This window comes from Leucopleurus acutus (genome assembly GCF_964270905.1).
Source record: "Leucopleurus acutus genome assembly, chromosome: 12".
Classification (NCBI taxonomy): domain Eukaryota; kingdom Metazoa; phylum Chordata; class Mammalia; order Artiodactyla; family Delphinidae; genus Leucopleurus; species Leucopleurus acutus.
In genome coordinates this window covers 56388715-56416538 of record NC_139154.1, presented here as the reverse complement: position 1 = coordinate 56416538, position 27824 = coordinate 56388715, and the positions used below count along the sequence as shown (strand labels likewise).

General features: G+C 41.7%; 1 protein-coding gene across 2 annotated transcripts in view; it reads right to left on the bottom strand.

Annotated features, from left to right (window-relative positions):
* The window catches only part of VIT (vitrin), a gene marked incomplete at both ends in the record, with an annotated part of 94824 nt that extends 67369 nt beyond the window's left edge, over nucleotides 1-27455 (bottom strand). The window contains 2 exons of one of the 2 annotated variants that reach the window (XM_082851855.1): nucleotides 18534-18599; nucleotides 27404-27455. In XM_082851855.1, coding sequence (XP_082707981.1) covers nucleotides 18534-18599; nucleotides 27404-27455 — 118 coding nt within the window. The remainder of the gene's footprint in view (nucleotides 1-18533; nucleotides 18600-27403) is intronic. The other variant, XM_082851856.1, reaches the window with a different exon arrangement.
* Nucleotides 27456-27824: the final 369 nt, after the last annotated feature.

Below are 27824 nucleotides of genomic sequence, written 5' to 3'. Positions count from 1 at the left end.
CCACGATTTATTCTCTTACAGTATTTTCTCAGTTATTTGTGAAGTAGTCTGTTTTCTTATAACCTTCCAGGAATCTTCCATCCATCCACTTAAAGCCGAAATGATAATGATTTATCTTTGTATTTCCTCTGAATACATTTGAACTATTCCACCTTACGGCTTAGGTCTTCCTTTTCTCTCTTTCTCTTCTGTCGTATAGGTTCATTTTCTTATTTTTAACATCTTTATTGGCGTATAATTGTTTTACAATGGTGTGTTAGTTTCTGCTTTATAACAAATGAATCAGCTATACATATACATACATCCCCATATCTCCTCCCTCTTGCATCTCCCTCCCACCCTCCCTATCCCACCCCTCTAGGCGGTCACAAAGCACCGAGCTGATCTCCCTGTGCTATGCGGCTGCTTCCTACTGCCCATCTATTTTACACTTGGTAGTGCATATATGTACATGCCACTCTCTCACTTCGACCCAGCTTACCCTTCCCCCTCCCCCTCCCCATGTCCACAAGTCCACTCTCTACATGTGTCTTTATTCCTGTCCTGCCCTTAGTTTCCACAGAACCATTTTTGTTTTAGATGCTATATATATGTGTTAGCATACAGTATTTGTTTTTCTCTTTCTGACTTACTCTGTATGACAGACTCTAGGTCCATCCACCTCACTACAAATAACTCAATTTCATTTCTTTTTATGGCTGAGTAATATTCCCTTGTATATATATGCCACATCTTCTTCATCCATTCATCTGTCAGTGGACACTTAGGTTGCTTCCATGTCCTGGCTATCGTAAATAGAGCTGCAGTGAACATTGTGGTACATGACTCTTTTTGAACTATGGTTTTCTCAGGGTATATGCCCAGTAGTGGGATTGCTGGGTAGTATGGTAGTTCTATTTTCAGTTTTTTAAGGAACCTCCATACTGTTCTCCATTCTGGCTGTATCAATTTACATTCCCACCAACAGTGCAAGAGGGTTTCCTTTTCTCCACACCCTCTCCAGCATTTATTGTTTGTAGACTTTTTGATGATGGCCATTCTGACTGGTGTGAGGTGATACCTCATTGTAGTTTTGATTTGCATTTCTCTAACGATTAGTGATGTTGATCATCCTTTCATGTGTTTGTTGGAAATCTGTATATCTTCTTTGGATAAATGTCTGTTTAGGTCTTCTGCCCATTTTTGGACTGGGTTGTTTGTTTTTTTGATACTGAGCTGCATGAGCTGCTTGTATATTTTGGAGATTAATCCTTTGTCAGTCGATTCGTTTGAAAATATTTTCTCCCATTCTGAGGGTTGTCTTTTCGTCTTGTTTATGGTTTCCTTTGCTGTGCAAAAGCTTTTAAGTTTCATTAGGTCCCATTTGTTTCTTTTTGTTTTTATTTCCATTTCTCTAGGAGGTGGGTCAAAAAGGATCTTGCTGTGATTTATGTCATAGCGTGTTCTGCCTATGTTTTCCTCTAAGAGTTTTACAGTGTCTGGCCTTACATTTAGGTCTTTAATCCACTTTGAGTTTATTTTTATGTATGGTGGTAGGGAGTGTTCTAATTTCATTCTTTTACATGTAGCTGTCCAGTTTGCTCAGCACCACTTATTGAAGAGGCTTTCTTTTCTCCATTGTATATTCTTGCCTCCTTTATCAAAGGTAAGTTGACTATATGTGTGTAGGTTTATCTCTGGGCTTTCTATCCTGTTTCATTGATCCATATTTCTGTTTTTGTGCCAGTACCATACTGTCTTGATTACTGTAGCTCTGTAGTAGTGTCTGAAGTCTGGGAGCCTGATTCCTCCAGCTCCGTTTTTCTTTCTCGAGATTGCTTTGGCTATTTGGGGTCTTTGGTGTTTCCATACAAGTTGTGAAACTTTTTGTTCTAGTTCTATGAAAAATGCCATTGGTAGTTTGATAGAGATTACACTGAATCTGTAGATTGCTTTGGGTAGTATAGTCATTTTCACAATGTTGATTCTTCCAATCCAAGAACATGGTATCTCTCTCTGTCTGTTTGTATCATCTTTAGTTTCTTTCATCAGTGTCTTATAGTTTTCTGTATACAGGTCTTTTGTCTCCTTAGGTAGGTTTTTTCCTAGGTATTTTACTCTTTTTGTTGCAGTGGTAAATGGGAGTGTTTCCTTAATTTCTCTTTCAGATTTTTCATCATTAGTGTATAGGAATGCCAGAGATTTCTGGGCATTAATTTTGTATCCTGCTACTTTACCAAATTCGTCGATTAGCTCTAGTAGTTTTCTGGGTAGCATCTTTAGGATTCTCTATGTATAGTATCATGTCATCTGCAAACAGTGACAGCTTTACTTCTTCTTTCCTGATTTGGATTCCTTTTATCTCTTTTTCTTCTCTGATTGCTGTGGCTAAAACGTCCAAAACTATGTTGAGTAATAGTGGTGAGAGTGGGCAACCTTGTCTTGTTCCTGATCTTGGAGGAAATGGTTTCAGTTATTCACCATTGAGAATGATGTTGGCCGTGGGTTTGTCATATATGGCCTTTATTATATTGAGGTAGGTTCCCTGTCTGCCTACTTTCTGGAGGGTTTTTATCATAAATGGGTGTTGAATTTTGTCAAAAGCTTTTTCTGCATCTATTGAGATGATCATGTTTTTTCTCCTTCTGTTTGTTAATATGGTTTATCACATTGATTGATTTGTGTATATTGAAGAATCCTTGCATTCCTGAGATAAACCCCAGTTGATCATGGTGTATGATCCCTTTAATGTGCTATTGGATTCTGTTTGCTAGTATTTTGTTGAGGATTTTTGCATCTATGTTCATCAGTGATATGGGCCTGTAGTTTTCTTCTTTGTGACATCTTTCTTTGGCTTTGATATCAGGGTGATGGTGGCCTCTTAGAATGAGTTTGGGAGTGTTCCTCCCTCTGCTATATTTTGGAAGAGTTTGAGAAGGATAGGTATTAGCTCCTCTCTAAATGTTTGATAGTATTCGCCTGTGAAGCCATCTGGTCCTGGGCTTTTGTTTGTCGGAAGATTTTTAATCACAGTTTCAATTTCGGTGCTTGTGATTGGTCTGTTTATATTTTCTATTTCTTCCTGGTTCAGTCTTGGAAGGTTGTGCTTTTCTAAGAATTTGTCCATTTCTTCCAGGTTGTCCATTTTATTGGCATAAAGTTGCTTGTAGTAATCTCTCATGATCTTTTGTATTTCTGCAGTGTCAGTTGTTACTTCTCCTTTTTCATTTCTAATTCTATTGATTTGAGTCTTCTCCCTTTTTTTCTTGATGAGTCTGGCTAATGGTTTATCAATTTTGTTTATCTTCTCAAAGAACCAGCTTTTAGTTTTATTGATCTTTGCTACCGTTTCCTTCTTTTCATTTATTTCTGATCTGATCTTTATGATTTCTTTCCTTCTGCTAACTTTGGGTTTTTTTCATTCTTCTTTCTCTAATTGCTTTAGGTGTAAGGTTAGGTTGTTTATTTGAGATGTTTCTTGTTTCTTGAGGTAGGATTGTATCGCTATAAAATTCCCTCTTAGAACTGCTTTTGCTGCATCTCATAGGTTTTGGGTCATTGTGTTTTCATTGTCATTTGTTTCTAGGTATGTTTAAATTGCCTCTTTGATTTCTTCAGTGATCTCTTGGTTATTTAGTAGTGTATTGTTTAGACTCCATCTGTTTGTATTTCCTACAGATTTTTTCCTGTAATTGATACCTAGTCTCATAGCATTGTGGTTGGAAAAGATACTTGATACAATTTCAGTGTTCTTAAATTTACCAAGGCTTGATTTGTGACCCAAGATATGATCCATCCTGGAGAATGTTCCATGAGCACTTGAGAAGAAAGTGTATTCTGTAGTTTTTGGATGGAATGTCTTATAAATATCCATTAAGTCCATCTCGTTTAATGTATCATTTAAAGCTTGTGTTTCCTTATTTATTTTCATTTTGGATGATCTGTCCATTGGTGAAAGTGGAGTATTAAAGTCACCTACCACTGTTGTGTTACTGTCGATTTCCCCTTTTATGGCTGTTAGCATTTGCCTTTTGTATTGAGGTGATCCTATGTTGGGTGCATAAAGATTTACAATTGTTATATCTTCTTCTTGGATTGATCCCTTGATCATTATGTAGTGTCCTTCTTTGTCTCTTGTAATAGTCTTTAAAGTCTATTTTGTCTGATACGAGAGTTGCTACTACAGCTTCCTTTTGATTTCCATTTGCATGGAATATCTTTTTCCATCCCCTCACTTTCAGTCTGTATGTGTCCCTAGGTCTGATGTGGGTCTCTTGTAGACAGCATATATATGGGTCTTGTTTTTGTATCCATTCAGCCAGTCTATGTCTTTTGGTTGGAGCCTTTAATCCATTTACATTTAAGGTAGTTATCAATACGTAGGTTCCTATTACCATTTTCTCAATTGTTTTGTGTTTTTTATTGTAGGTCTTTTCCTTCTTTTGTGTTTCCTGCCTAGAGAAGTTCCTTCAGCATTTGTTGTAAAGCTGGTTTGGTGGTGCTGAATTCTCTTAGCTTTTGCTTATTTGTAAAGGTTTTAATTTCTCTGTCAAATCTGAATGAGATCCTTGCTGTGTAGCGTATTCTTGGTTGTAGGTTTTTCCCTTTCATCACTTTAAATATGTTCTGCCACTTCCTTCTGGCTTGCAGAGTTTCTGCTGAAAGATCAGCTGTTAACCATATGGGGATTTCCTTGTATGTTATTTGTTGCTTTTCCCTTGCTGCTTTTAATATTTTTTCTTTGTATTGAATTTTTGATAGCTTGATTAATATGTGTCTTGACGTGTTTCTCCTTGGATTTATCCTGTATGGGACTCTCTGCGCTTCCTGGACTTGATTGACTATTTCCTTTCTCATATTAGGGAAGTTTTCAACTCTAATCTCTTCAAATATTTTCTCAGTCCCTTTCTTTTTCTCTTCTTCTTCTGGGACCCCTGTAATTCGCATGTTGGTGCATTTAATATTGTCCAAGAGGTCTCGGAGACTGTCCTCCATTCTTTTCATTCGTTTTTCTTTATTCTGCCCTGCACTAGTTATTTCCACTATTTTATCTTCCAGGTCACTTATCCGTTCTTCTGCCTCAGTTATTCTGCTATTGATCCCTTCTAGAGAATTTTTAATTTCATTGATTGTGTTGTTCATCATTGTTTGTTTGCTCTTTGGTTCTTCTAGGTCCTTGTTATACGTTTCTTGTCTTTTCTCCATTCTGTTTCCACAATTTTGGATCATCTTTACTGTCATTACTCTGAATTCTTTTTCAGGTAGACTGCATATTTCCTCTTCAAGTGTTTGGTCTGGTGGGTTTTTACCTTGCTCCTTCACCTGCTGTGTGTTTCTCTGTCTTCTCATTTTGCTTAACTTACTGTGTTTGGGGTCTCCTTTTTTCAGGCTGCAGGTTCGTAGTTCCCGTTGTTTTTGGTGTCTGCCCCCAGTGGGTAAGGTTGGTGCAGTGAGTTGTGTAGGCTTCCTGGTGGAGAGGACTGGTGCCTGTTTTCTGGTGCATGAGGCTGGATCTTGTCTTTCTGTTAGACAGAGCTGCGTCTGGTCGTGTGTTTTGGGGTGTCTGTGAACTTATTATGATTTTAGGCAGCCTCTCTGCTACTGGGTGGAGTTGTGTTCCTCTCTTGCTAGTTGTTTGGCTTAGGGTGTCCAGCACTGTAGCTTGCTGGTTGTTGAGTGGAGCTGGGTCTTAGCATTGAGATGGAGATCTCTGGGAGAGCTTTCGCTGTTTGATATTATGTGAAGCCAGGAGGTCTCTGGTGGACCAATGTCCTGAACTCTGCTCTCCCACCTCAGAGGCACCGGCCTGACACCCAGCCAGAGCACCAGGACCCTGTCAGCCACATGGCTCAGAAGAAAAGTGAGAAAGAACGAAAGAAAGAAAGAAACGAAGAATGAGAGAAAGAAAGAAAGAAAGTAGGAAGGAATGAAGGAAAGAAAGAATGGGAGAAAGAATGAAAGAAAGAAGGAAAGTAAGAAAGAAGGAAAGAAAGAAAGAATGAGAGAAAGAAAGAAAGGATAAAATAAAGTTATTAAAAATTATTAAAAATTTAAAAATAACAAAAAAACAAAAAACAGACAGAACCCTAGGACAAATGGTAAAAGCAAAGCTATACAGAAAAAATCACACAAAGAAGCACACACATACACACTCACAAAAAGAGAAAAAGGAAAAAAAATGTATATATAAAAGAAAAAGGAGAGAGCAACCAAATCAATAAACAAATCTACCAATGATAATAAACTCTAAGTACTCAACTAAGATAAACATAAAACCAGAAACAAATTAGATGCAGAAAACAAACCCCAAGTCTACAGTTGCTCCCAAAATCCACCGCCTTAATTTTGGGATCATCCGTTTTCTATCAGGTATTCCACAGATGCAGGGTACATCAAGTTGACTGTGAGATTTAATCCGCTGCTCCTGAGGCTACTGGGAGAGATTTCCCTTTCTCTTCTTTGTTCGCATGGCTCCCGGGGTTCAGCTTTGGATTTGGCCCTGCCTCTGTGTGTAGGTCGCCTGAAGGCATCTGTTCTTCTCTGAGACAGGATGGAGTTAAAGGAGCGGCTTATTAGGGGGCTCTGGCTCACTCAGGTCAGGGGGAGGGAGGGGTATGGAATGTGGGGTGAGCCTGTGGTGGCAGAGGCCAGCATGATGTTGCAACAGCCTGAGGCGCGCCGTGTGTTCTTCTGGGGAAGTTGTCCCCGGATCATGGGACCCTGGCAGTGGCGGGCTGCACAGGCTCCCAGGAGGGGAGGTGTGGATAGTGACCTGTGCGCGCACACAGGCTTCTTGGTGGCTGCAGCAGCAGCCTTAGCGTCTCATGTCCGTCTCTGGGGTCTGCGCTGATAGCCGCGGCTCGTGCCCGTCTCTGGAGCTCGTTTAGGCGGTGCTCCGGATCCCCTCTTCTCACGCAACCTGAAAGAATGGTCTCTTGCCTCTTAGGCAGTTCCAGACTTCTTCCCGGACTCCCTCCCAGCTAGTTGTGGCGCACTAGCCCCCTTCAGGCTGTGTTCACGCCGCCAACCCCAGTCCTCTCCCTGGGTCTGACCTCCGAAGCTGGAGCCTCAGCTCCCAGCCCCCACCCGCCCCGGAGGGGGAGCAGACAAGCCTCTCGGGCTGGTGAGTGCTGGTTGGCACCGATCCTCTGTGTGGGAATCTCTCCACTTTGTCCTCTGCACCCCTGTTGCTGTGCTCTCCTCCGTGGCTCCAAAGCTTTCCCCCCGCCCACCCCCTATCTCCGCCAGTGAAGGGGTTTCCTAGTGTGTGGAAACTTTTCCTCCTTCACAGCTCCCTCCCAGAGGTGCAGGTCCCGTCCCTATTCTTTTGTCTCTGTTTTTTTTTTCTTTTGCCCTACCCAGGTACATGGGGAGTTTCTTGCCTTTTGGGAAGTCTGAGGTCTTCTGCCAGCGTTCAGTAGGTGTTCTGTAGGAGTTGTTCCACATGTAGATGTATTTCTGATGTATTTGTGGGGAGGAGGGTGATCTCCACGTCTTACTCCTCTACCATCTTGAAGGTCTCTAGATTCACTTTCATCTCTCTTTGGGTTTCATCTCAAAAGTGCAGAAATAAGACTTCCTTCAGAGGACAGGTCAAAACTAAGGCAGCTCAAGAAGTGTCCATCTCAGGTCTGAAGGGAGCAGGAAGACACTGATGTGGCAAATAAGACTCAGGGGATGGGGAATGGTGCATCCCCACTACTAACCTTGGGGGAGAACTTAGAAGTCATAAGAAGGTTTACTCCTAGGCACATTTGGAGAAAGCAAGAAGAGAGCCTCTTCCATTCCTTCCTGAGTGGAGTTTTGTTGGTGGAAATGAGAGAACCCTGGGCTAAAGTCACAGAGATCCCGGGGGAGCCCAGAACTGCTTGAGTGGAAACTACACAGAGACCTATTCCTCAGCCATCTGCTCTGCTTCCCCCTCATATGATTCCTCAGGGTTACCTTGCCTTCTCATGGCCGTTATGATTTTCTCGACAGAGCTCACATTAGAGCATCTCAGAATCTGCCAAGGATTCCTTCCCAGAGGCCCTTGGCACCGGACACAGGGAAAAGAGAACTATTTGAAACCTGGATGGTTAGAATGAAAGGATAACCTTTAGATGCTGCCCACTGAGGTCGTGTGTCTGCTGTACTGATCTCAGAGTGTTCCTGGGCAAAACTGGTATTGTTTGAGCCACTATCTTCATGCAACATTGGAATCTTAGAGGCACAACTGCACATGTTTCTGCTCTAAGTTGGTTCTTCTGCCTGACCTAATAACAGAGTGATTATTGGGTGATGTCATATACAATAAGCCAATGATGTAGAGGCCAAATCAAACTGTATAATCTGCTTCTTATTTTCCATTCATGTTTTCAGTGAATGTGCCTTTCAAGGCAAGCCACATTGCTTCGGGAAAACAAATTTCTTCATCAATCAGAGGTGGCCATTGTAAGCTTGCCTCTTGGCTGTTAATGAGAAAGAATTATTATAATATAAAAGCACTTATGCATAAACAGTTTTGATATGAAACTTAATTTTGTTCTACTGTGATATTCAACTAGAGTAAAATTCTATTTTTAAGAAGATTATGCAAAAATGTTAATTTAATGAAATAAAATGATCATCACATAAAATTTGAAGATGAATGCTTCCTTCTCCTGACACCAGTGACCAGATCACGTTAATTCTTCCTTGGTAGCAAATTCTTTTGCAAAGCATTCTTTTCCATTTTTCTTTTTTGAAAAATATTTATTTTTTTATTTGGCTGCATTGGGTCTTAGTTGCGGCGTGCGGGCTCTTCATTGCAGCGCGTGGGCTTAGTTGCCCCATGGTATGTGGGATCTTAGTTCCTCGAGCAGTGATTAAACCCATGTCCCCTTCATTGGAAGGCAGATTCTTAACCACTGGACCACCAGGGAAGTCCCTCTCTTCCATTTTTCTTAAAAAGTCTCTGACTATGTTGAATCTTTTTTAAAAATTTATTTTATTAAATAATAGTTAATTTACAGTATTGTGTTAATTTCTGCTGTACAGCAAAGTGCTTCAGTTATACATATATTCTTTTTCATATTCTTTTCAATTATGGTCTATCACAAGATATTGAATATAGTTCCCTATGCTGTACAGTAGGACCTTGTTGTTTATCCATTGTATACATAATAGTTTGCATCTGCTAACCCCAAACTCCCAGTCCTTCCCTCCCCCACCCGCCCTCCCCCTTGGCAGCCAAAAATCTGTTCTCTATATCTGTGAGTCTGTTTCTGTTTCATTGATAAGTTCATTTGTGTCATAGTTTAGATTCCACATATAAGTGATATCATATGGTATCTGTCTTTCTCTTTCTGATTTACTTCACTTAGTATGATAATCTCTAGGTCCCATGCTGCTGCAAATGGCATTATTTCACTCTTTTTTTTTAATGGCTGAATAGTATTCCATTATATATATATCTCTATATATCTATATATATACACACACAGACACACACACACACACATACCACATCTTCTTTATCCATTCATCTGTCAATGGATATTTAGATTGTTTCCATGTCTTGGCTATTGTAAAGAGTGCTGCTATGAACACAGGGGTGCATTTATCTTTTTGAATTATAGTTTTGTCCAGCTATATGCCCAGGAGTGTGATTGCTAGATGTAGCATACACAGGAGCCATCTAAACTGTTTTTTTGTGTGTTGGCAATTGGTGTTGGGTCCAGGAAGGCTTTCCTTTGCATAATTTTATTTTACCTTATACAAGATCGGGTGCTCACTGAAGTCAGAGGCTTTGCAGGATGGACAGGCAACAATTTGTTGGAGTTAATCATCACAGCTCTCACCTGTGTAACACTATCTCATCTGACCCCACTTTAGGCTATAAGGCCATTGCTTCTGGAGCCCTTCTGGGGCTTCCTTACATGTAGAAAAGCTATTGAGGAGATTTTACAACGTAAAAGCTTTTCTCTCTCTAGCACAAACACTCTGCCAGACAGGGATTGTTCTAGAGTTGTTGGTGGACATAATTTATGGGGAAACATATGATGTGTTTATTGCAGTATGGGCTAAAAGGTTCATGAGTTGAAGAGTAGGCCTTTTTCAAATGTGGAATCTAACATAAATGAAGTTGAATCTTTGGTCAAAAGCTGTCAATATCTTTCTGCTGCCTTGAGGAAAAAGTCTAAAATCTTTAAGGCGTTTCCACAGTCCCCTCCATGGAACTTCTGGGCTTGCCAGTACTGCCCCTGGTACTTTTCAAATGCATGTTATCTCACAAACTTGGCTTGTATCATTCCTTACACCTGGAACCCTTTTTCCTTTCAGCTGTTCAAATGCTACTACTTTTTCAAGGTCCCAGTTTGTTACATTTTCTTTCATCTACTAGACTACACACTCCATGGGGGCAGGAATTTTTGTGTGTTTTGTTCATTGCTGATCAACAGAATGTCTGCTGGATGAATGAAGGGATAAATGGAACCCATCCATTAGCAAGTCCTACTAGTTTTATTTCCAAATCTGCAATTTCTCTCTGCTTTCGCCTTGGTCCAGTTCACTGACATTTCCTGTCTGGACTATTAACACAGTAGCCTCCTAGCTTGTCTATTTCCTTCCATATTGTTCACCCTTTGCCTCAGTCCTATCTCCATTGAACAGCCAATGTGATACTTAAAAAATTTAATCACATTTCATCATTCTCCTGCTTAAAACCTTCATTGGTTTCCTGCTGCCCTAATGTCCAAGCTCTTTAATATGGTCCACGAGGCCCTAAAGGATCTGGTCCCTGTATTCCTCTCTATTTACTCTCCTACCATGGTTACTTGGATGATGAGAAGTTACCAGCCAGCAAAGGTCTAGGAGGACCTTCCAGGCAGAAAGAAGAACCAGGGCAAAAACCTTGATGTGGGAAAGGGCTTGGTGGTTTGAAGAACACAAAGGAGGCCAGTGTGCCTGGAGCGTAGTGAGTGGGTTGGGGGGAGGTCCATGATAAGGTCTGGGGAGTCAGCAAGGGTCACATCACATGGGCACTGGGTGAATTAATAGTCCCACTGTGACCAAGGTGTCGACAGTTGTTTTTGCTAGAACTCTTTTCAGAACTGTACAATATTATTTTCAGAAGAAATTTCCTTTCTTTTTCTTTTTGGAAAATTCCATTTTTAAAAGTTGGGATACCATTCACATACCATAAAATGGGTCCTTTTAAGCGTACAATCAGTGATTTATAGTATATTCACAAGTTTGTGAAACCATCATTATCTAATTCCACATCTTCATCACCTCAGAAAGAATCCCAGTTAGTAATGTCAAAAGAGAGACAACAGGCCCAACATAGAGTCACTTGTGCAAAGCTCACGTCACCAAACCGAGACAACGCCTAACCTAACTGCAGTTTCATTCTTTCCCAGGAATGTAATCTTAACAAGTCCATCTGGAAGTTCCTGGTCAGCACGAGTGAGGTAATCCACCTGACAGACTGCTGTCATCCTCCAAAGGAAGGTGACCTTGCCTGAAACAATCAGCTCTCTGCTAGAGTAGTTCCCTGGTTCCCTGACCAGGGATTGAACCCTTGCCCACTGCAGTAGAAGCTCGGAGTCTTAACCACTGGACCACCAGGGAAGTCCCTAAAAGTAACCTACTTTTAATTTAGAAAGGATGTAATACACACTTATTCACTTGACTCTTAACAAAATCCTGAGAGGCATATTGTCCCCATTTTGCAGAGAGATAAGTTTATTTGTTCAAGCTCAGGTACCAGGAAAGTGGCATAGCCAGGCCCTGAACTCATACCCTCTGGCTTCAGACACAGAGCTTTGCCAGCTCCACCTGGTTGCTTCTCCCATTACTGAAGAAAAGGAGTTAAATGGTTGCTTCCCTACTCTGATCCTACGAGGCTTTTCTGAACTTGAAGATCACTGACAACCACTAGTGGGTAAATATAGGATATGTCTTGTAAATAGGTTGTCTGTCTGGGTGTGTGTGTGTGTGCATTTGTGTGTATGTCTGTATACAGCTGTGCATGTATCCCAAATACCTGCAAGGCAACTCTTATAGTGCAATTTTCCTTGCATTCTTTGCCTGTTATTTCTGAGAACTGCCACGGTAAAGCTTATTCAACTGAAAATCTACAACACAGAGAGAGTCCACCTCCCTTCTCACCCACACACCAGAAGGAGGGCTAGAGAGTTAATCCACTTCCTTTTTCATGGTGTGAGAAACGGCACACACATCAATCTGCGTGGAGAACACACTGGTGTTGGTACCAAGTGTCTAAGGAGCAAGCAAACATTGGGGGTTCCTTACAAGTTGCTATAGCTAACGACACGTGAGCCCAGTGAAGAAGCTGTGTGCCTGCTATACCCAATTCCTACAATCACAGAGCTGTATGTCTTCAACAGTGTCCAATGTACTCAATAACCAAGTCCCAGAACTATTACCTCTTCATGCTGAGGCAGTACCTCTGGGAATTATCCACCCTTTCCGGGTTGATTGCAAAAATCTTTCCATGGCTTACATGGTATTAAGGTTAACTTGTTGGAGAGAGCTATGTGAATTAAAGGTTATACATTTCACCCCAAGTTAAAGACTATCTCAACAGACTCCAGTGTAATGGAGATATTCCAGCATGTGGCTTCACTGCCTGTGGGGAATATCTTGCTGTTGTTTATCTTGCTGACTGTTGTCTTCATCATGTAGATTTCCTGCTCAGAACACTTTCAGTGGTTCCCACCCTCTAAAGAATGGCAAAAAACAAAGCTTCTCAGACTGGCATTGCCTTGTCTTAACCCACCTTCCAGCTGCATCTCCCACGACTCCCCAGCACTTAAACCCAGTCACGCCACTCACTGTTTCCTGACCCCATCTTCCCCATGCTATCTGGGCTTAGTGCACCTAGAAAGCCCTTCCACCTACCTCTGCAATTCCACTTATTTTTCATATCCTACCTTAAATGCTCTTTCAAGAAACTAGTATGATTCCTATTGTAGACCCCTTGTTATTCTTTGGTAGCATTTACCACATTTTGCTTTATTTTACAGTGTTTTGTTTTATTGTTGTAGTTCGTCCAACAAATACCTAATGAGCACTAATTATTTGGTCTAGTTGAGAAGACAGACTGTATAAAAAAGCTCTTATAATAACGTGCAGTAAGTAGACAGCAGAGCAAGTGTAGCATACACAGGAGCCATCTAAACTGGGTTTTTGTGTGTTGGCAATTGGTGTTGGGTCCAGGAAGGCTTTCCTTTGCATAATTTTATTTTACCTTATACAAGATCGGGTGCTCACTGAAGTCAGAGACTTTGCAGGATGGACAGGCAACAATTTGTTGGAGTTAATCATCACAGCTCTCACCTGTGTAACACTATCTCATCTGACCCCACTTTAGGCTATAAGGCCATTGCTTCTGGAGCCCTTCTGGGGCTTCCTTACATGTAGGAAAGCTATTGAGGAGATTTTACAACGTAAAAGCTTTTCTCTCTCTAGCACAAACACTCTGCCAGACAGGGATCGTTCTAGAGTTGTTGGTGGGCATAATTTATGGGGAAACATATGATGTGTTTATTACAGTATGGGCTAAAAGGTTCATGAGTTGAAGAGTAGGCCTTTTTCAAATGTGGAATCTAACATAAATGAAGTTAATCCTTAAAGCCTATAAGGTATCTTGACTGCCTTAGGAGAAGTGTTTTATGAACACACCTAAACCCTTCAACCATTATTTGTAGCCTTCAACAGTCAAGAAAAACGCAACCACATTTTGGTCATTTGTTAGAAACTGCTTGAGTAGGTTTAAGCTGACTAAATATATTAGTGAGGTACCTGTGGGTAAGGTCAGGTCTATGGCTCCAAAACATAGCAGGAAAATGAGAGCCTTGAAAAAGTCACATCTGTAAAGAAACTTGGTAAAACTCTCATTCTGTACAGTATGGTAAACTTTACCCTGCACCATACAGCAGGTTAATTTACTAAGACATTAACTTATGCTTATTCTTATTGTATTTTTCCCCTTACTATTCTAAGAAGGTAGTCAGACTTTTGTGTTCTCCTATCTCTGGAGCTCAAGGTTGCAAGAGAGAGGGCAGGGGTTGCCTGGCAACTCTCCCTCAAGGTTCTGGGAATTAGTTGCTCAGAAACCTCCTTGTTTGAGGGGATTGGGCTTGGTCAGCCCAAAGAGTGATGGAGAGAAAATGACCTTCCAAGACTGGGAAGGTGGAAGTGGGCAGGTAGGTCCCAGTAAGGGAAATGCCCCTGTTCCCTAGCAGCTGCCTTGGATGAACATCACTTTGGAACAGTACCTGGTGTGGTGCCCCTCTGGGTAGAACCTTCGGCATAGGGCTTCCCCACATTTGCCAAGATCCCACCATTCATGAAACGATGGAGCTAGTCAACTTCTAGGAATAACATGTGCTGGGACACTGAGCAATGCAGGGGCTCTCTCTGAATGTTGTAAATTGCATAAGGCTTCCAATGCCTGGAGCTGGGAGGGAGGAAGCCCTTGTAATGATGGAATTTTAATATTTCAGCCCTAGGCAATTGGCAGTCTGGTGTCAGACTTGATTTGACTTAGAAAATAAGATGCTGTGATAAACCAAGTGACAGAATAAAATTGTACCCAATACGACTGTGTACGCGAGAACAAAATACTAGCTTGGAATGAACGGTCATGTATGGGTGGGAGGAGTAGAGCCGTTAAGAACAAGTCCCAATTTTTTTTTCACCTTTGCTTTTCCTTTTGTAAAAGCCCCATGCGAAATTATTTTCAACATGTACTACCTTTTTGGCCCAAAGGGCCTCCAGTGGAGCTGAGCAAGGTCCATAAGGGCCCCTGGGGGCCATGGGTAGACCAAAGAAATAGAAAGAAGGAAAAGGAGATGAGAAGAAAAAATGAGAAAGCAGAGGAAGTAGGGAGGAGAGAAAGTGACAACTACCTAAAGTAACAGTAGCCGTATGCATAGACAGAATAGATGCGCTAGTGTGGCATAAGGTCTAAGGCCAAGCCAAAGGAGGAAACTCATGCATTTACTCTTTTTTCTATTTTCCCACATTTCTTCTACTTTACTTCCTATTCAGTCAGCCCTTGATTATCTTAACACCTCATCTGCCTCTAGGCAATGGATACTTAATTCCTAGATGGCTAGCTTGAGACGAGGCACTAGAAAAGCATGTGGTGTTGAGCCTCACAGAGACCCGAGGTTCAGATCTGGCTCTGCCGACTCATGGTACCATGTCTGGTCACTAGATCCTCAAGAGACGAAAGTAGTGCTCCATGTGTAGTAGGTGTCAGTGAACTGTCCTCTGGGCAAAACTCTCAAACGACCTCCTCCTTGTTATTTTACCTTCAGTCCTCTGGGTGGTGAAGACTTTTAGTCCTGAGTAAACACTGGTGAAAATTGAGGGCCGGCTAGGAAAGAGGCAGAGGGCACTGAAGAGAACCCGTCATTTCACATTCACATCTGTAAGCATCCCTGATCTTGGGTACGTCTAGTCCAGCGGTTCTCAAATTTTACCAGGCATCGGAATCACCTGCAGAGTGCAAGGGCTCCAGACTTCTGATCCTTGGATCTGCAAATATTGATACTCACCTCCAGAAGGAGTTTCGGGGTCTCCAGGTATACAAAAGACACTCAGGAGGTCCATGTATTTATCTTTCCAGGAGTTAAGAGAAGTTGTAATTGTTCTGTCTTCTACTTCACTGTAAAAGTTTGTGTGAAATTCTGTCCAGACTTGGTAGATACTTTCATCCTACCTGTATATGAATGTCTATCTGTAATGCTTACTCACTAATAATATTGTGTACTCTCTCTTCTCTCTTCATAGGCTGGGACAAAGGGATTTTTGTTGGGTTTTGTTGTCAGGATTGTTTTACTTCCCTAACACAACCCTAACCATTCAACTCTTCTCTGAAAACCACCCTCCCAGCCTAGGCTGATGCAGTTAGAGTTTCTCTCCCAGGAATTTGGGATCAGGGCTGAGAGACATGGTCTGCATGAACCAGGGGATCGGTGGGTGGGTAGTGAGGCAGACATGCAGAGAGAAGCAGAGACACCAATTCTTGAGATCTTTCCACCTGGGGTACAGTCCCAGTGAGTGCAAGTTGCCCTCCCCACCTTGGGTTCTGCGAGACACCTCATGTCATGTGAGCTACCTCATGTACTGCCAAAATCTCCTTTTCTGCTTAAGCAAATTGGCCTTGGATTTCTGCTAACTGCACCTAAATAATCTGCACTGAGATATTCCCCATTGCCCTCATTGATGAACTGCAGATTCCTAGACACAGTAACAAAGATCTTCACGATCTGGTGCCTGCTTACCCCCCATCTCTTATCTCAACACATGTGCCTCCCACTCTATACCTCAGTCATATGGAACTACTTTTGAGCTCTTTCTTTTCTTCAGGGCGTAGGCATGCTTTTTCTTTCTGCTTGTAACACTCTTTTCCCCTCATTTTTGCCTGGTCAATCCCTATTCGGCCTTCAGATATCAGTGTAGATGTGTCACTTCCTCCAGGAAGCCCTCCTGGATACATAGCTTTTTTCTCCATATTCTTGGAGTACCTTTAGCTCCCGAGTCCTAGCACTTACATAAGACACCATAACTGCCTGGTGACTTGTCTTTCTTCCTCTCTAGACTTTGAGCTCTGTGAGGGCACAGTCTGAGTCTCAATCGCTGTTGTATCTGGGTGTCTAACTGTACCTGGTACTTAGCCGGCACCCAATAAATACTTGTCAAGTGAATGAACGATGTGCCTCCCTTGCTATCAGTCACCTGCCCCAGTGGCAGATTGACAAGGTTGAACAGAAAAAATGAAAATTACTTTGGCCTCAAGGTATAGATTACAATTTGGAAATACTCCTGAGGTAAAGAATCAGGTATCGCCATAGTTCGGGAATATCCTTCATTTTATATTTTTCCCCCTTATTTAATGACCATGACAGAGTTTCTAATTAGAGAAAAGGCCTCATGCATACATTGATTCAAAAGTGCTGTATCACTAGGGAGATTTTGAGAATAAGGTTAGAATTTAGCATATCAGAAGTTGAATCCATTTGAGATCTCTCAAAGAGGTTTGACCTTGGGTCGTTGAGCACAGACTTTCATAGTCACTGAAAACTGTTGTCATGGTAATCATGGAACCTTTTATGATTTTTGTAGACAAGTTAATGAAGATACTGGGAACAGCCCAAAGGAATTCATACCTGAGTGTGCATTTGTCTCCATATTAACCCAATCACTGTTCTGAACACACATCTGCCCCTGGCCTGATTCTCTTGGCTCTCCTTCCTGACAGGAATAAATAAAAAACTGATTCCTTTTTAGTTTTTCAGACTAGGAGGCTGTGGATGGCTGCCCTTTTGGTCTCATTTCAACAGGAAGTCCTGCACAAAGGGCTTAAAGGAATAGAAGAAAAAAAATGCTGCGTGAAACAAATCTCTTCTTTTACTTCAAAATCTTAATGTTGCCGATTTAAGGCACCTAAATCTAATGCCTATACAGAAGTTTCTTTTGTAGACAGCACAGAGCACTGAATATACCTAAAGTCTTTTTCTTATGTTCCTTCATAAATATACCTTAATTTAAGCGTCCATCAAGTCTACAAATTTACATACAGATAGCTCAGTGTGCTCACAAGATTTGAGTGTGAGATTTTCCATTTATGTCCTGTCCTGCTAGTTCTTTCCCAGTATCCATTCTCTCTTCTTTCCTAATAATAGTACTCCTTACTTTTAGCTAGGCATGCAGATGCTTGAAATCAACACATTTCCCATTCTCCCTGAATTCTGGCCAATGGTATTTAAGTAGAAGTGGTGTATTTGACTTCCTGGACTTGTCTTTAAAGGGAGTAAGTATGTGCCTTTCTTCATCCCTTCCTACTGACTGGAATGTGGACATGATGGATGGAGTTGGGGTAGCCATTTTGGACAGTGAGTTGAGAGCCACATTGAGAAAAGCAGAATGACAAGATAGAAGGAGTCTGCGTCCCTGAAGATTGTGAAGCTCCCATAGAAGCCCAGAATATATTTACAGGAGAGAGAAAGAAACTTCAGTCTTATCTAAGCAACTGTTATTTTGGCTTTTCTGTCATCTAACCTTAATTATCACCCAAAAATGAAATTAATTATTCCTCTTTCCACTGATTGGGTGTGAAACTTTTCTGTGAGATTACCCATTGATTCCAGGGCACGCTGGAAGGTGGGCAGGTTTGCTGGACTTTTGCATTAGCCAGACTGAATTTTCTGGTATGGGGAATTGAGACAGAATGGCAGAAAAATACCTACTCCAGCTTAGGCATAGAGACATAGTGTCGCCTGGTCTTTGTATGTGCATTTTGAATTTTTCTAATATAGTAGAACCACGTATCTACCCTAAAATAAGAACCCTTATTTCAAATGCTTTTTGGAATGAAGTAGATGACAAATAAGAATCATTACTAATTAGTCTGAGTGCAAAGTATTGAGATAAGACACACACAAAAAAACCCAAAACAGAAAAACCCCAAACTTTCCAAATTATCTGAAACAAGTGTAACAGTCCTCCACATGGGAGACACAGGTCTTGTACCAGTGAGGAACTGCAACTTTACTTACTGAATTTGGGCCGTTTAATCTTCTTTGTCATTTCTTTATTTGAGTGTATTCCAGTCACCAGCAAAACTACATGAAGAAAAGGCAAAAAAATCTAATCAATATTATTTCACCTAAATGCTTTCTCTCTTTTGACCTTTATGTTTGCTTCAAGCATATGTTAAAGTATTCTCGTTACTAGAACTAATTTTCCCTTATTTTATGGTTGGGGAAATAAGATGTATACTTTGTGCTTTTCTTAGCCTCTGCTTAAAGGGCCTTTTAAAAATACCTCTTGGATATCTGTCCCGTGTTTTGCTGTCTTTAAATTTCACCACACCAGCGCCACCATCTCCACTTTCCAAAGGCGGGAACGTGGGTCTGGCGAAGCCCACTGATTTGCTTGGTGCCAGGAATAAATTGTAGAGGTAGGATGAACACCCAGGCCCTTCCTGTTCTCTCTCTTCCGTTCCACACTGAGTTTCCAAATGCCCAGAGAACCGCATACGCATGCGCACTTGTGCATTTGAAGTGCGCGCATGTGCGTGGGAGAGAGGGAGGGCGTGATGAAGCGCGTCCGTACAAAGCCTCAGAGGAGGACTCTCTGGAAAGGAAGACAAGGAGGAGGGGGACTGGGGAGACGAGAGAGACTGCTCGCAGGGTATGGTGCGACCTGACTGTCTTTGGTGGTCCTTCCAGCCCCAATTGGTGCTGCGCCCCCCAGAGGCCAGCTGCAGGTAGGTGAGGTTCCTTCTCGGAAACGGAGCAGAACCTGGATACTGCTCTTCGGGAAGCAAAACAATAGGGGAAGAAAGGGGAACTCTTTATGCCTTTAAGTTTAAAGTCGCATTGCTAGTGTGAGCCTTGTGTTTTTAAAATATAGGGCTTCCCTGGTGGCGCCGTGGTTGAGAGTCCGCCTGCTGATGCAGGGGACGCGGGTTTGTGCCCCAGTCCGGGAGGATCCCACATGCCGCGGAGCGGCTGGGCCCGTGAGCCATGGCCGCTGAGCCTGCGCATCCGGAGCCTGTGCTCCGCAATGGTAGAGGCCGCAACAGTGAGAGGCCCGTGTACCACCCCCCCCCCACACACACACACACTCTCTCTCTCTCTCTCTCTCTCTCTCTCTCTCTCTCTCTATATATATATATATATATATATATATAACATTGACCGAATTTTTCTTATTACCAAAATAATACATGTTCCTTGTAGGACAGTAAAAAAACACTCAAAAACAGTACTACAGAAAATAACGGATAAAAGCAAAAAGTATAATATTTTCAGGCTTTTTCTATATATATGTATGTACTGTACTTTGAAACAAACATTTGATGATGCTTATACTGTTTACAATATGTCATAAACTTAATTTCTACTTAAGGACATAGAAACATTTTTTCTTGTCATTTAATGTTCCCCTCATAATAATTTTAACTGCCTACAAAATATTGCAATTCATGGACATACCATAATTTAGCCAACTCCTGATTTAATATAAATAGATTTATCTTTGCATGGATTCCTTATTATTGCCTTAAAATAAAATTCCAAATAGGGTTTCTTGTCTGAAAGATATGCCCACTTAAATTTTTGATATATATTGTGAACATTTCTCATAGCAATTTTTTAATAATGTCTGAAAATGCTCGCTTCTCTGTACCTAGACTAATTCTACCTATAAACAGAAAAGCATGTTTTTCCTTTCAGAAGGCTAGTCAGTGTCTCTTCTTCTTCCTTCCTTTCCAGGCCGCCTTCTGCCTTACCCACCCAGAGATGATACTGCTCTAACTAACCTCCATTTTAGCTACTTTTTGAGAAACCCACTTTCTGGATGGATTTGGAATTCTGGAGGTGAACATGAGGCAGCAGAATAATTAAAATAGGAATTTTACTTCCTACTTTATGTTTTTTTTTTTTAACAACACAGATGCTTGATTAAAGCATAAATCAGGAGTTAGGCATTCTTGAATTGTTAACTGTCTTTGAAGGAAAAAGTGGCAATGTCACCAAGTGTTTGTTAAGAAAATTTTTTATTTATCTTATGATTAACTAGCTGAGCTGTGCCAATGATGTAGCTCCTGAATTATCCTGTTTTGACTGTTAGCCCTAGTTGAGGCCTGGACAGTTGACATACCATGTCCTACAAGAACAGAGCCATGAAAGAGAACTGAGTGAAAACCAAACGTCTAGCCAAGTAGAATGAAGGCAGACATTTTTTAGGTGTTATTTACTTCTGGGGTTTGCGTAGGGTGTGAATGTCGTGGAGGTCTGATTTTTATAGTAGGCTCTGTGTCATTTAACTCTGTCCAAAGACAGCATCTTCATTTTATACACAAAAATAAATAACTAGAATATTTTTAAAAAAACAAGTACGAAATAAATATATAGAAAAAATTATGCGCATAAAGCAGAGGGAGTAAGTGAAATAGTCATAAATTTGGGTATCAGTTCTTGGTGGGAAACCAAATACTGTCTTTCTGGGGCTGTGTACCCATGGTATGTGGTTTATAAGTCTTGGTATCATTAGGACTATAAATATTTGAGTAAGACCACCCCATCACTCGCATTTTCTTGCCCAAGACCCTCCAGGCTGAAAACATGCAGAGCTGGGTTCAGTTTTAAGCAGTGGTTAATAACGTCATTATTTTCAATGGTACACAGAGGCCCTCCCCTCAGCTTAGATGCTTGTTAATTAAAGCTCCCCAGAAGCCACTCCTCAAGGGGAGAGCTGGTCAGTAAGGCTGCAAAAGTGCTTGTGCCCTGAAGCAAGTCATTCCTCATCTGCAAGACCTCTCTTGCTACCTTGGAAATGGTGACTTGCATGTGGAATTCGGGTGAGAGAAAAATCAGTCTTGTGTTCCTGTTCTTAGGAAGCCTGGCAGAGCACCGAGATGGATGACAGATGCTCACTTCAAAGTACAAAGCAGAACACAGGTCTGAAAGCCCTTCCATGGGAGTAGTTATCTGGCCACAGCTGAGGCCATTAGAGTCTAGAGGCCTTGAGGAAATCAAGGCTAGAGTCTGGAGTTCCAAGGCAACGGTGATTTACCAACTCTGCAGCAATACTTCTCAATTTTTAAAAATTCAATGTTCCAGCTTTGAGTAACATGAAAAGTTCTCACCTTTTGCTAGTCATGTTTGAAATTTCAAAACAAATTAAATATTGAATTTATTTTTTCAAATAAAAATTTTCCTCTGCTCTGTTTCTGTCTAATGTGGCCATCAGTATGATTAAGATAGCTGAGGTGCAATTGTTTTATAATTCAATTTAAGTAAATTACCGTCCACATAATTTATAGAGAAAATACAAATGAGTTAGCCTGAAACAATGTTCAGTCTCATTAATGATAAAAAATGCAGGCTAAAGCAAAATGACAAGATATTTTCTCACAGTGTGTACTGAATATTGAACACAAGATTATACTTAATCCTGGCGTGGATTTGGGATTAGGGCAGTCCAGTACACTGTTGGTGGAGTCATTCTGGAAAGCCATTTGGTAATACATTTCAGTAGCCTTAAAAAACATTTATATTCTTCGTCCTAGAAAATATATACCTAGTAATACATCCCAAGTTATAATCAGAGACATAGACAAGGATTTATGTATAATAAAAGGTGTTCATTACAGCATTATTCCTAATAGCAATCGGAAATAATGAAATCTTGGAAATGTCCCAACAGTAGGGGAATACTAAGCATTTATTTCAAATGATTTTAGCAGAAGATTAAATGACCTGGGAAGTTCTCAGCTCTAACCCTAAGCATGATTCTGACAAAATTAGAATATACGCAGAGAGAAATACCTGGAACAAATATACCAAAATTTTAATAATGGTAGAGTTATAATTCCTATTTTATATTTTCTGTATTTTTCCCATTTCATGGTAAAGTTCTTACACATAAATATTCTATGTTTTATGCAGAATGTTTCTTTTCGAATTAGAAAGAGACAATTGTTATTTAATTTGGTCGTATTGAAATCAGATAGACTTACAATAATGAAAAGCGCTTTCTAAAATCATTGGCATGGTTAATAGGCACTTGTGTTCCACTCTTCCCGTCAGTATTAAGTCATAATCAGAATCCATTTATTTTCAAGAAAAGACATGAAGTGCCAGAACATTTAACCAATTATCAAATCAGTAAGTACTTACTGAATACTTACTACGCGTCTAGAACATTCATAGGAGTGCTTCATTCTAGCCCGTAAACTTCTTGTTTGATCCCTTAGTGCCACTCAAGATACTAACTCAGGTGGTGTTGACAGGGACTCTCTCCTTCACCAGACTTTAGTCAGGCTCCTCTAAGCCCTCTTCTCAACTAGGCTTTGACCTCGGGCTTCTGTGTCTGTCCTTGTTGGGCCTGCATCCCTTAGTTTTAGCAAGAATCTTGTTTAGAGAGAATCCTCCACCCTTGATATGTGATCACCCTGGTCTGCCTTTAGCAAGAATCCCCTGATTCCCGTGAACTCTCCTCTTAGTAATTTCCATCCCCTGACCCCTGCAAGCCGCTCCTTGGCTATAAATCCCCACTTTTCCTTGTTATATTCGCAATTGAGCCCAGTACAATACTGAAGTCTCCTTTCCCCTATTGCAATGGTTCCTGATTAAAATCTGTTTTTACTGCTTTAAATACTGTCCAGCTCTGGTTCTCTTTAACAGTGGCCACAGTGCCTTCCTGAAAACTGATTTATAAAGCAGATGATTTAAAATCAGCTCAAATTTCCCCTATGCTTTGCTTTCGACTTACTTACTCAATGAAACATCTAGCATGAAATATATCAGAGCTTCATTGCAGAGACAGGATAACTTATTCTCTATAATCACATAAATCACAAAATTATGCTTCAGATCATAGAATATTGAAGCTGGGAGGAGCTTTGGAGGTCATCTTTTTATTTTTTAGAAAAGAAACCGAGGTCAAGGTGGACATCTCAGCTGAAGCTGCTTTGGAGGGGGAGGGGGCAGAAGTTGGAACCAGAACGCAGGTCCCAGCTGGTGCTGGTGCAGCCGCAGGCTTTTTATGCTGCCTTCTCCCCACAGTGCAGTCATTGATTATAGGTGGTGCTCCGATGACAGTGGGCAGCGTACAGCTCTGCTACATCATAAATTTACACGTTTAGAGTGACCGTGCTAGCTCTGATATATACCGATTAGACAATTAACATTGATTTAGAGGGCTTTGGGGGATCTTTGGATGGTTCGCTGTGATATTGTGATTTATGATAAATATATATTTTGGTGTTCTGGCCACAGTTCCTGCCTAACAGCTCCCCAAACCCTTGGAATGTCCTGAGTGATAAGAGCAGTGGGAGCATCTTTTGTTACAATATATATATTTTTTGCTGGAGTAAAATTGCTTTACAATGTTGCATTACTTTCTTCTGTACAGCGAAGTGAATCAGCTCTATGTATAACTATATCCCCTCCCTCATGGACCTCCCCCCCCATCCCACCCCTCTAGGTCACCACAGAGCACCGAGCTGAGCTCCCTGTGCTATACAGCAGGTTCCCACAAGCTATCTATTTTACACATGGTAGTGTATTTATGTCAAACCTAATCTCCCAATTCGTCCCACCCTCCCCTTTGCCCCCTGTGTCCACGTGTCTGTTATATTTGATTTCTTGTCCTCAGTTCCTGAAATCAGAGCCATAAAGGTGAAATGGGTGTCTTGTTTTTCATAACAAGCGCCTTTCAATCACAACTGAGTTTATGTAAATGAGGTGGCTTTTGAAAATCCCCTAAAGATGAGGGAGCTGGTTGCCAGGGAAACCCACCGTGAATAGAGAGTTGGAATTTTCAGTCCCATCTCCTGATTTCCCAAGAGGAAAGAGGGGCTGGAGGTTGAATCAATCACCAATGACCAGTGAGTTAATCAATCATGCCTATGTAATGAAGCCTCCATAAAAATCCAAAAGGAGAGGGTTCAAAGAGCTTCCAGGTTGAGGAATGAGAGCTCGTCCATGTGCCACCGCGCTGGGCCCAAATTCCACGGGGACAGAAACTCCTTTGTTCAGGACCTCGCCCTATGTATCTCTTTATCTGGCTGTTGATTTGTATCCTTTAATATCCTTTGTAATATACTGGTAATCTAGTGAGTAAACTGGTTTCCTGGGTTCTGTGAGCTGCTTGAGAAAATTAATCAAACGCAAGGAGGGGGTCATGGAAACCTCTGCTTTATAGCCAGTCAGTCAGAAGCACAGGTGACAACCTGACTTGCAATCGGCATCTGAAGTGTGTGTGTGTTGGGTGGCGGGGGGGCAGTCTTGTGTGAGCCCTTACCTGCAGGATCTGATGCTATCTCCGGGTAGAATGGTGTCAGAATTGAGCCGAGTTGTAGGAAACCCAGCTGGTGTTGAGGAATCACTTGGTGTGGGGAAAAAATTCACACATAGGAATTGGGTGCAGAATCAGACTCTAAAACCTGAAAAATCCAACATCCCTGACAAGAATAATATATTTAGCAGTATTTCTTGAGTGCCTGTGAGATGTGCTGAGAACTGAAAATGCAACAGTGAGCAAGACACAGCTCCTGCTATCAGTGTCGTACAGTGTCAGGGGAGGCAGCCTCATAACGAGGTGAATGCCATGCAGTCGTGACTAGAATCAATACAGGGCACCAGGGAAGCCCATAGGAAGAGGGTCTGATCAAATGGAAGGCAGAGGAAGCTTCCTGGAGGGCCAGTAGGGTGTGTGGGAACATTCCAGGACAGGGAACAGCATAGGCAAAGACCTGGAAGGGAGAAATGACTCGACCTTCAGGGGAATGAGAAGGTCAGCACTTCCCACGTCCCTGGAAGCCAGGCTGGGCTCTGTGGTAGGGAGGAGAGCAGGAGGGGACGGCAAGAGCCATATGAGAGAGGCCTTGCCAGCAAGCAAGGCGCTTTGAGAGATGTGGGCTCCGTCATAAAGACAAAGGGAAAACACTGAGTGTTAAGTCAGGAGAGTGGGATCAGATATGGGCTTTAGGGAGATTAATTGGGGTGTGGTAGAGAATGAGTTAGAGGGGTAAGGATTTGGGGCAGGGAGGCTGTCACAGTACTGAAGAGGGTTTCGGGGGACTTAAGGGAAATGTCCCTGGGATGGAGACAAGCAGATGAATAAGAGAGATTCCAGGGAGGGGCATATAAGGACATAGAGAAGAGAATCTGCGGTAGGAGTCTCCCTTTTCTACTTTGATTTCTTGCTTTGTGAATGAGCAACCCTGAGGGGAAAGCGGTTTTGCAGAAGGGCAGGCTGAGAGGCGCGAGACAAGCAAGGACAGTCAAGTTCTTCTTGGTTCCATGATGTGGGGGACATGGCAGAGTGTGAACCAGCCTCAGGGTTTCTGTGTTTTGTTTTGTTTGTTTTACAGTGGCTAAATCCTTCCTATTCCTAACCCCTGCCCCACCCTCATCCCACCCTGTGTTCACCCCTACTAACCTATAGGTTAGTATGGGGCTGGGGGGAGATAGCCTCTCAGAAGGGCAAGGTGGAAGTGAAGGACCTGTGCTCTCAACGAGAATATTCCTTAGCAAGTTGGTGGTGGAGTCAGGGCCAGAACCTTATCTTCCCTCTGACTCCCAGCCCAGTCTCCTTCCACCATACTGAGAGCCCCTTGCCTTCCCAGCTGTGTCACCTCTTTCTCTTCCAGTCCTCAGTTCTGCCACTGTAGATTCCCCTCTGCACAGACCTTGCACATTCTGACTATATTATGGGTTAAATTGTGTGCCCCCCTCCCTGAATTCATAGGACTTCTGATGGACTTCGTGTTTAAGTCCTAGCCCCCAATACCTCAGAAGGTGACCTTAATTGGAAATAGAGTGGTTGTAGATGTAATTAGTTAAATTTAACTAACTTAATTAGTTAGGGTGATGTCATCCTCCTGGAGTAGGTTGGGCCTCTAATCCAGCATGACTGGTGTTATAAAAAAGGGGCAGTTTGGATATAGACACAGACCAACACAGAGGTGCAGGTGTTTAGATATAGACACAGACAAACACATGTGAACGTGAAGGCATAGGTTGGGGTGATGCCAAGGATTGCTATAGATTGCTAGCAAACCACCAGAAGCTAGGAGAGAGGCATGGAACAGAGTTCACTCTCACAGCCCTTTGAAGGAACCAGCCCTGCTGACACCTTGATTTTGGACTTGTAGCCTCTAGAATTGTGACAGCATAACATTCTGTTGTTCTAAGCCACCCGGTTTGTGGTATTTTGTTATGGCAGCTCTAGCAAACTAATACTGACTATCTAAAAGGCCTTTGTACCCTGCCGTGGCAGTAGTTTCATAGTGACCCACAGGATCACTCTGCCTGACACCGAGTGGCCACAGCACAGCGGGGTCAAGATTAACCAAAGGTTACCCTTGGGCTTAGTGCTAAACCCATCAGCACTTTTCTTTCGTCTGGTTGACCTGCTGCTCCTTAAGGGCCTACCCCAAATTGTGTTCTCTGTTGATAATATAAGGTTAAAGGGTTTCACCTCTAAAAGTATGAGTTGCCGGTGGTACAAGTAAGGCCATGTCAGTGATAAGAATTTTTTTTTTTGAGAAATTAAGAAATAAGTTCTCTAAATTCAGAATCTGTAAATATGCTTTATCTGAAATATTTGCTAGTTGGTGAATAATACAGACACACAAATATGTGTGTATATATGTGTGCTTAATATATAATATGTAGACATACATATGTATACACATGTTTGCTTTATATAAAAAATATATAGACATACATTCTGAATTTGATCTACATTTAACATTCCCAGTTAAACATTTCTCCAAAATGTTTATCATAAAAAGATACACTGAACTGTTTATATGCTCTGTCTTGGTTTAAATCTTTTGTTGGCAAGATTATTTGGACATTAGGAGAATGTTAAAAGCGTATCCAGATACACATATAAAAGTACTTACCAAGGAACATTTCAATAACAGATGCCTTCATAGTGAGGACAGCAATCCCCATAAATATCAAAATGGCACCCTAGAGAGGAAGAAACAATAACATCATCATATTTCAGCCAAGAGTTCTGAACTGGATGCACAGAGTGTAGGGAGGGGCTGCCTCATTTTGCATTGCCCTCTGGAGTCTTAGGATTTCAATCTGCGGCTTTCTGTAAACAACGCATGGAGATCAGCTGCGCTGGTACCCAGAGAGGCTATTCTCAGAAAACCTGTTCTAGCCACCAGCCTCCTCTTCTTCAGAGATTTGGTCTTAGACTAAAGAGGAAATAATTCCACAATTTCCAGAATATGTTCAACCAGTCTTCAAATTAGGACAAAAGCCACACTTACGGTATTTAGAGAACATTTTTAGATTACAAATTGTGGGGGG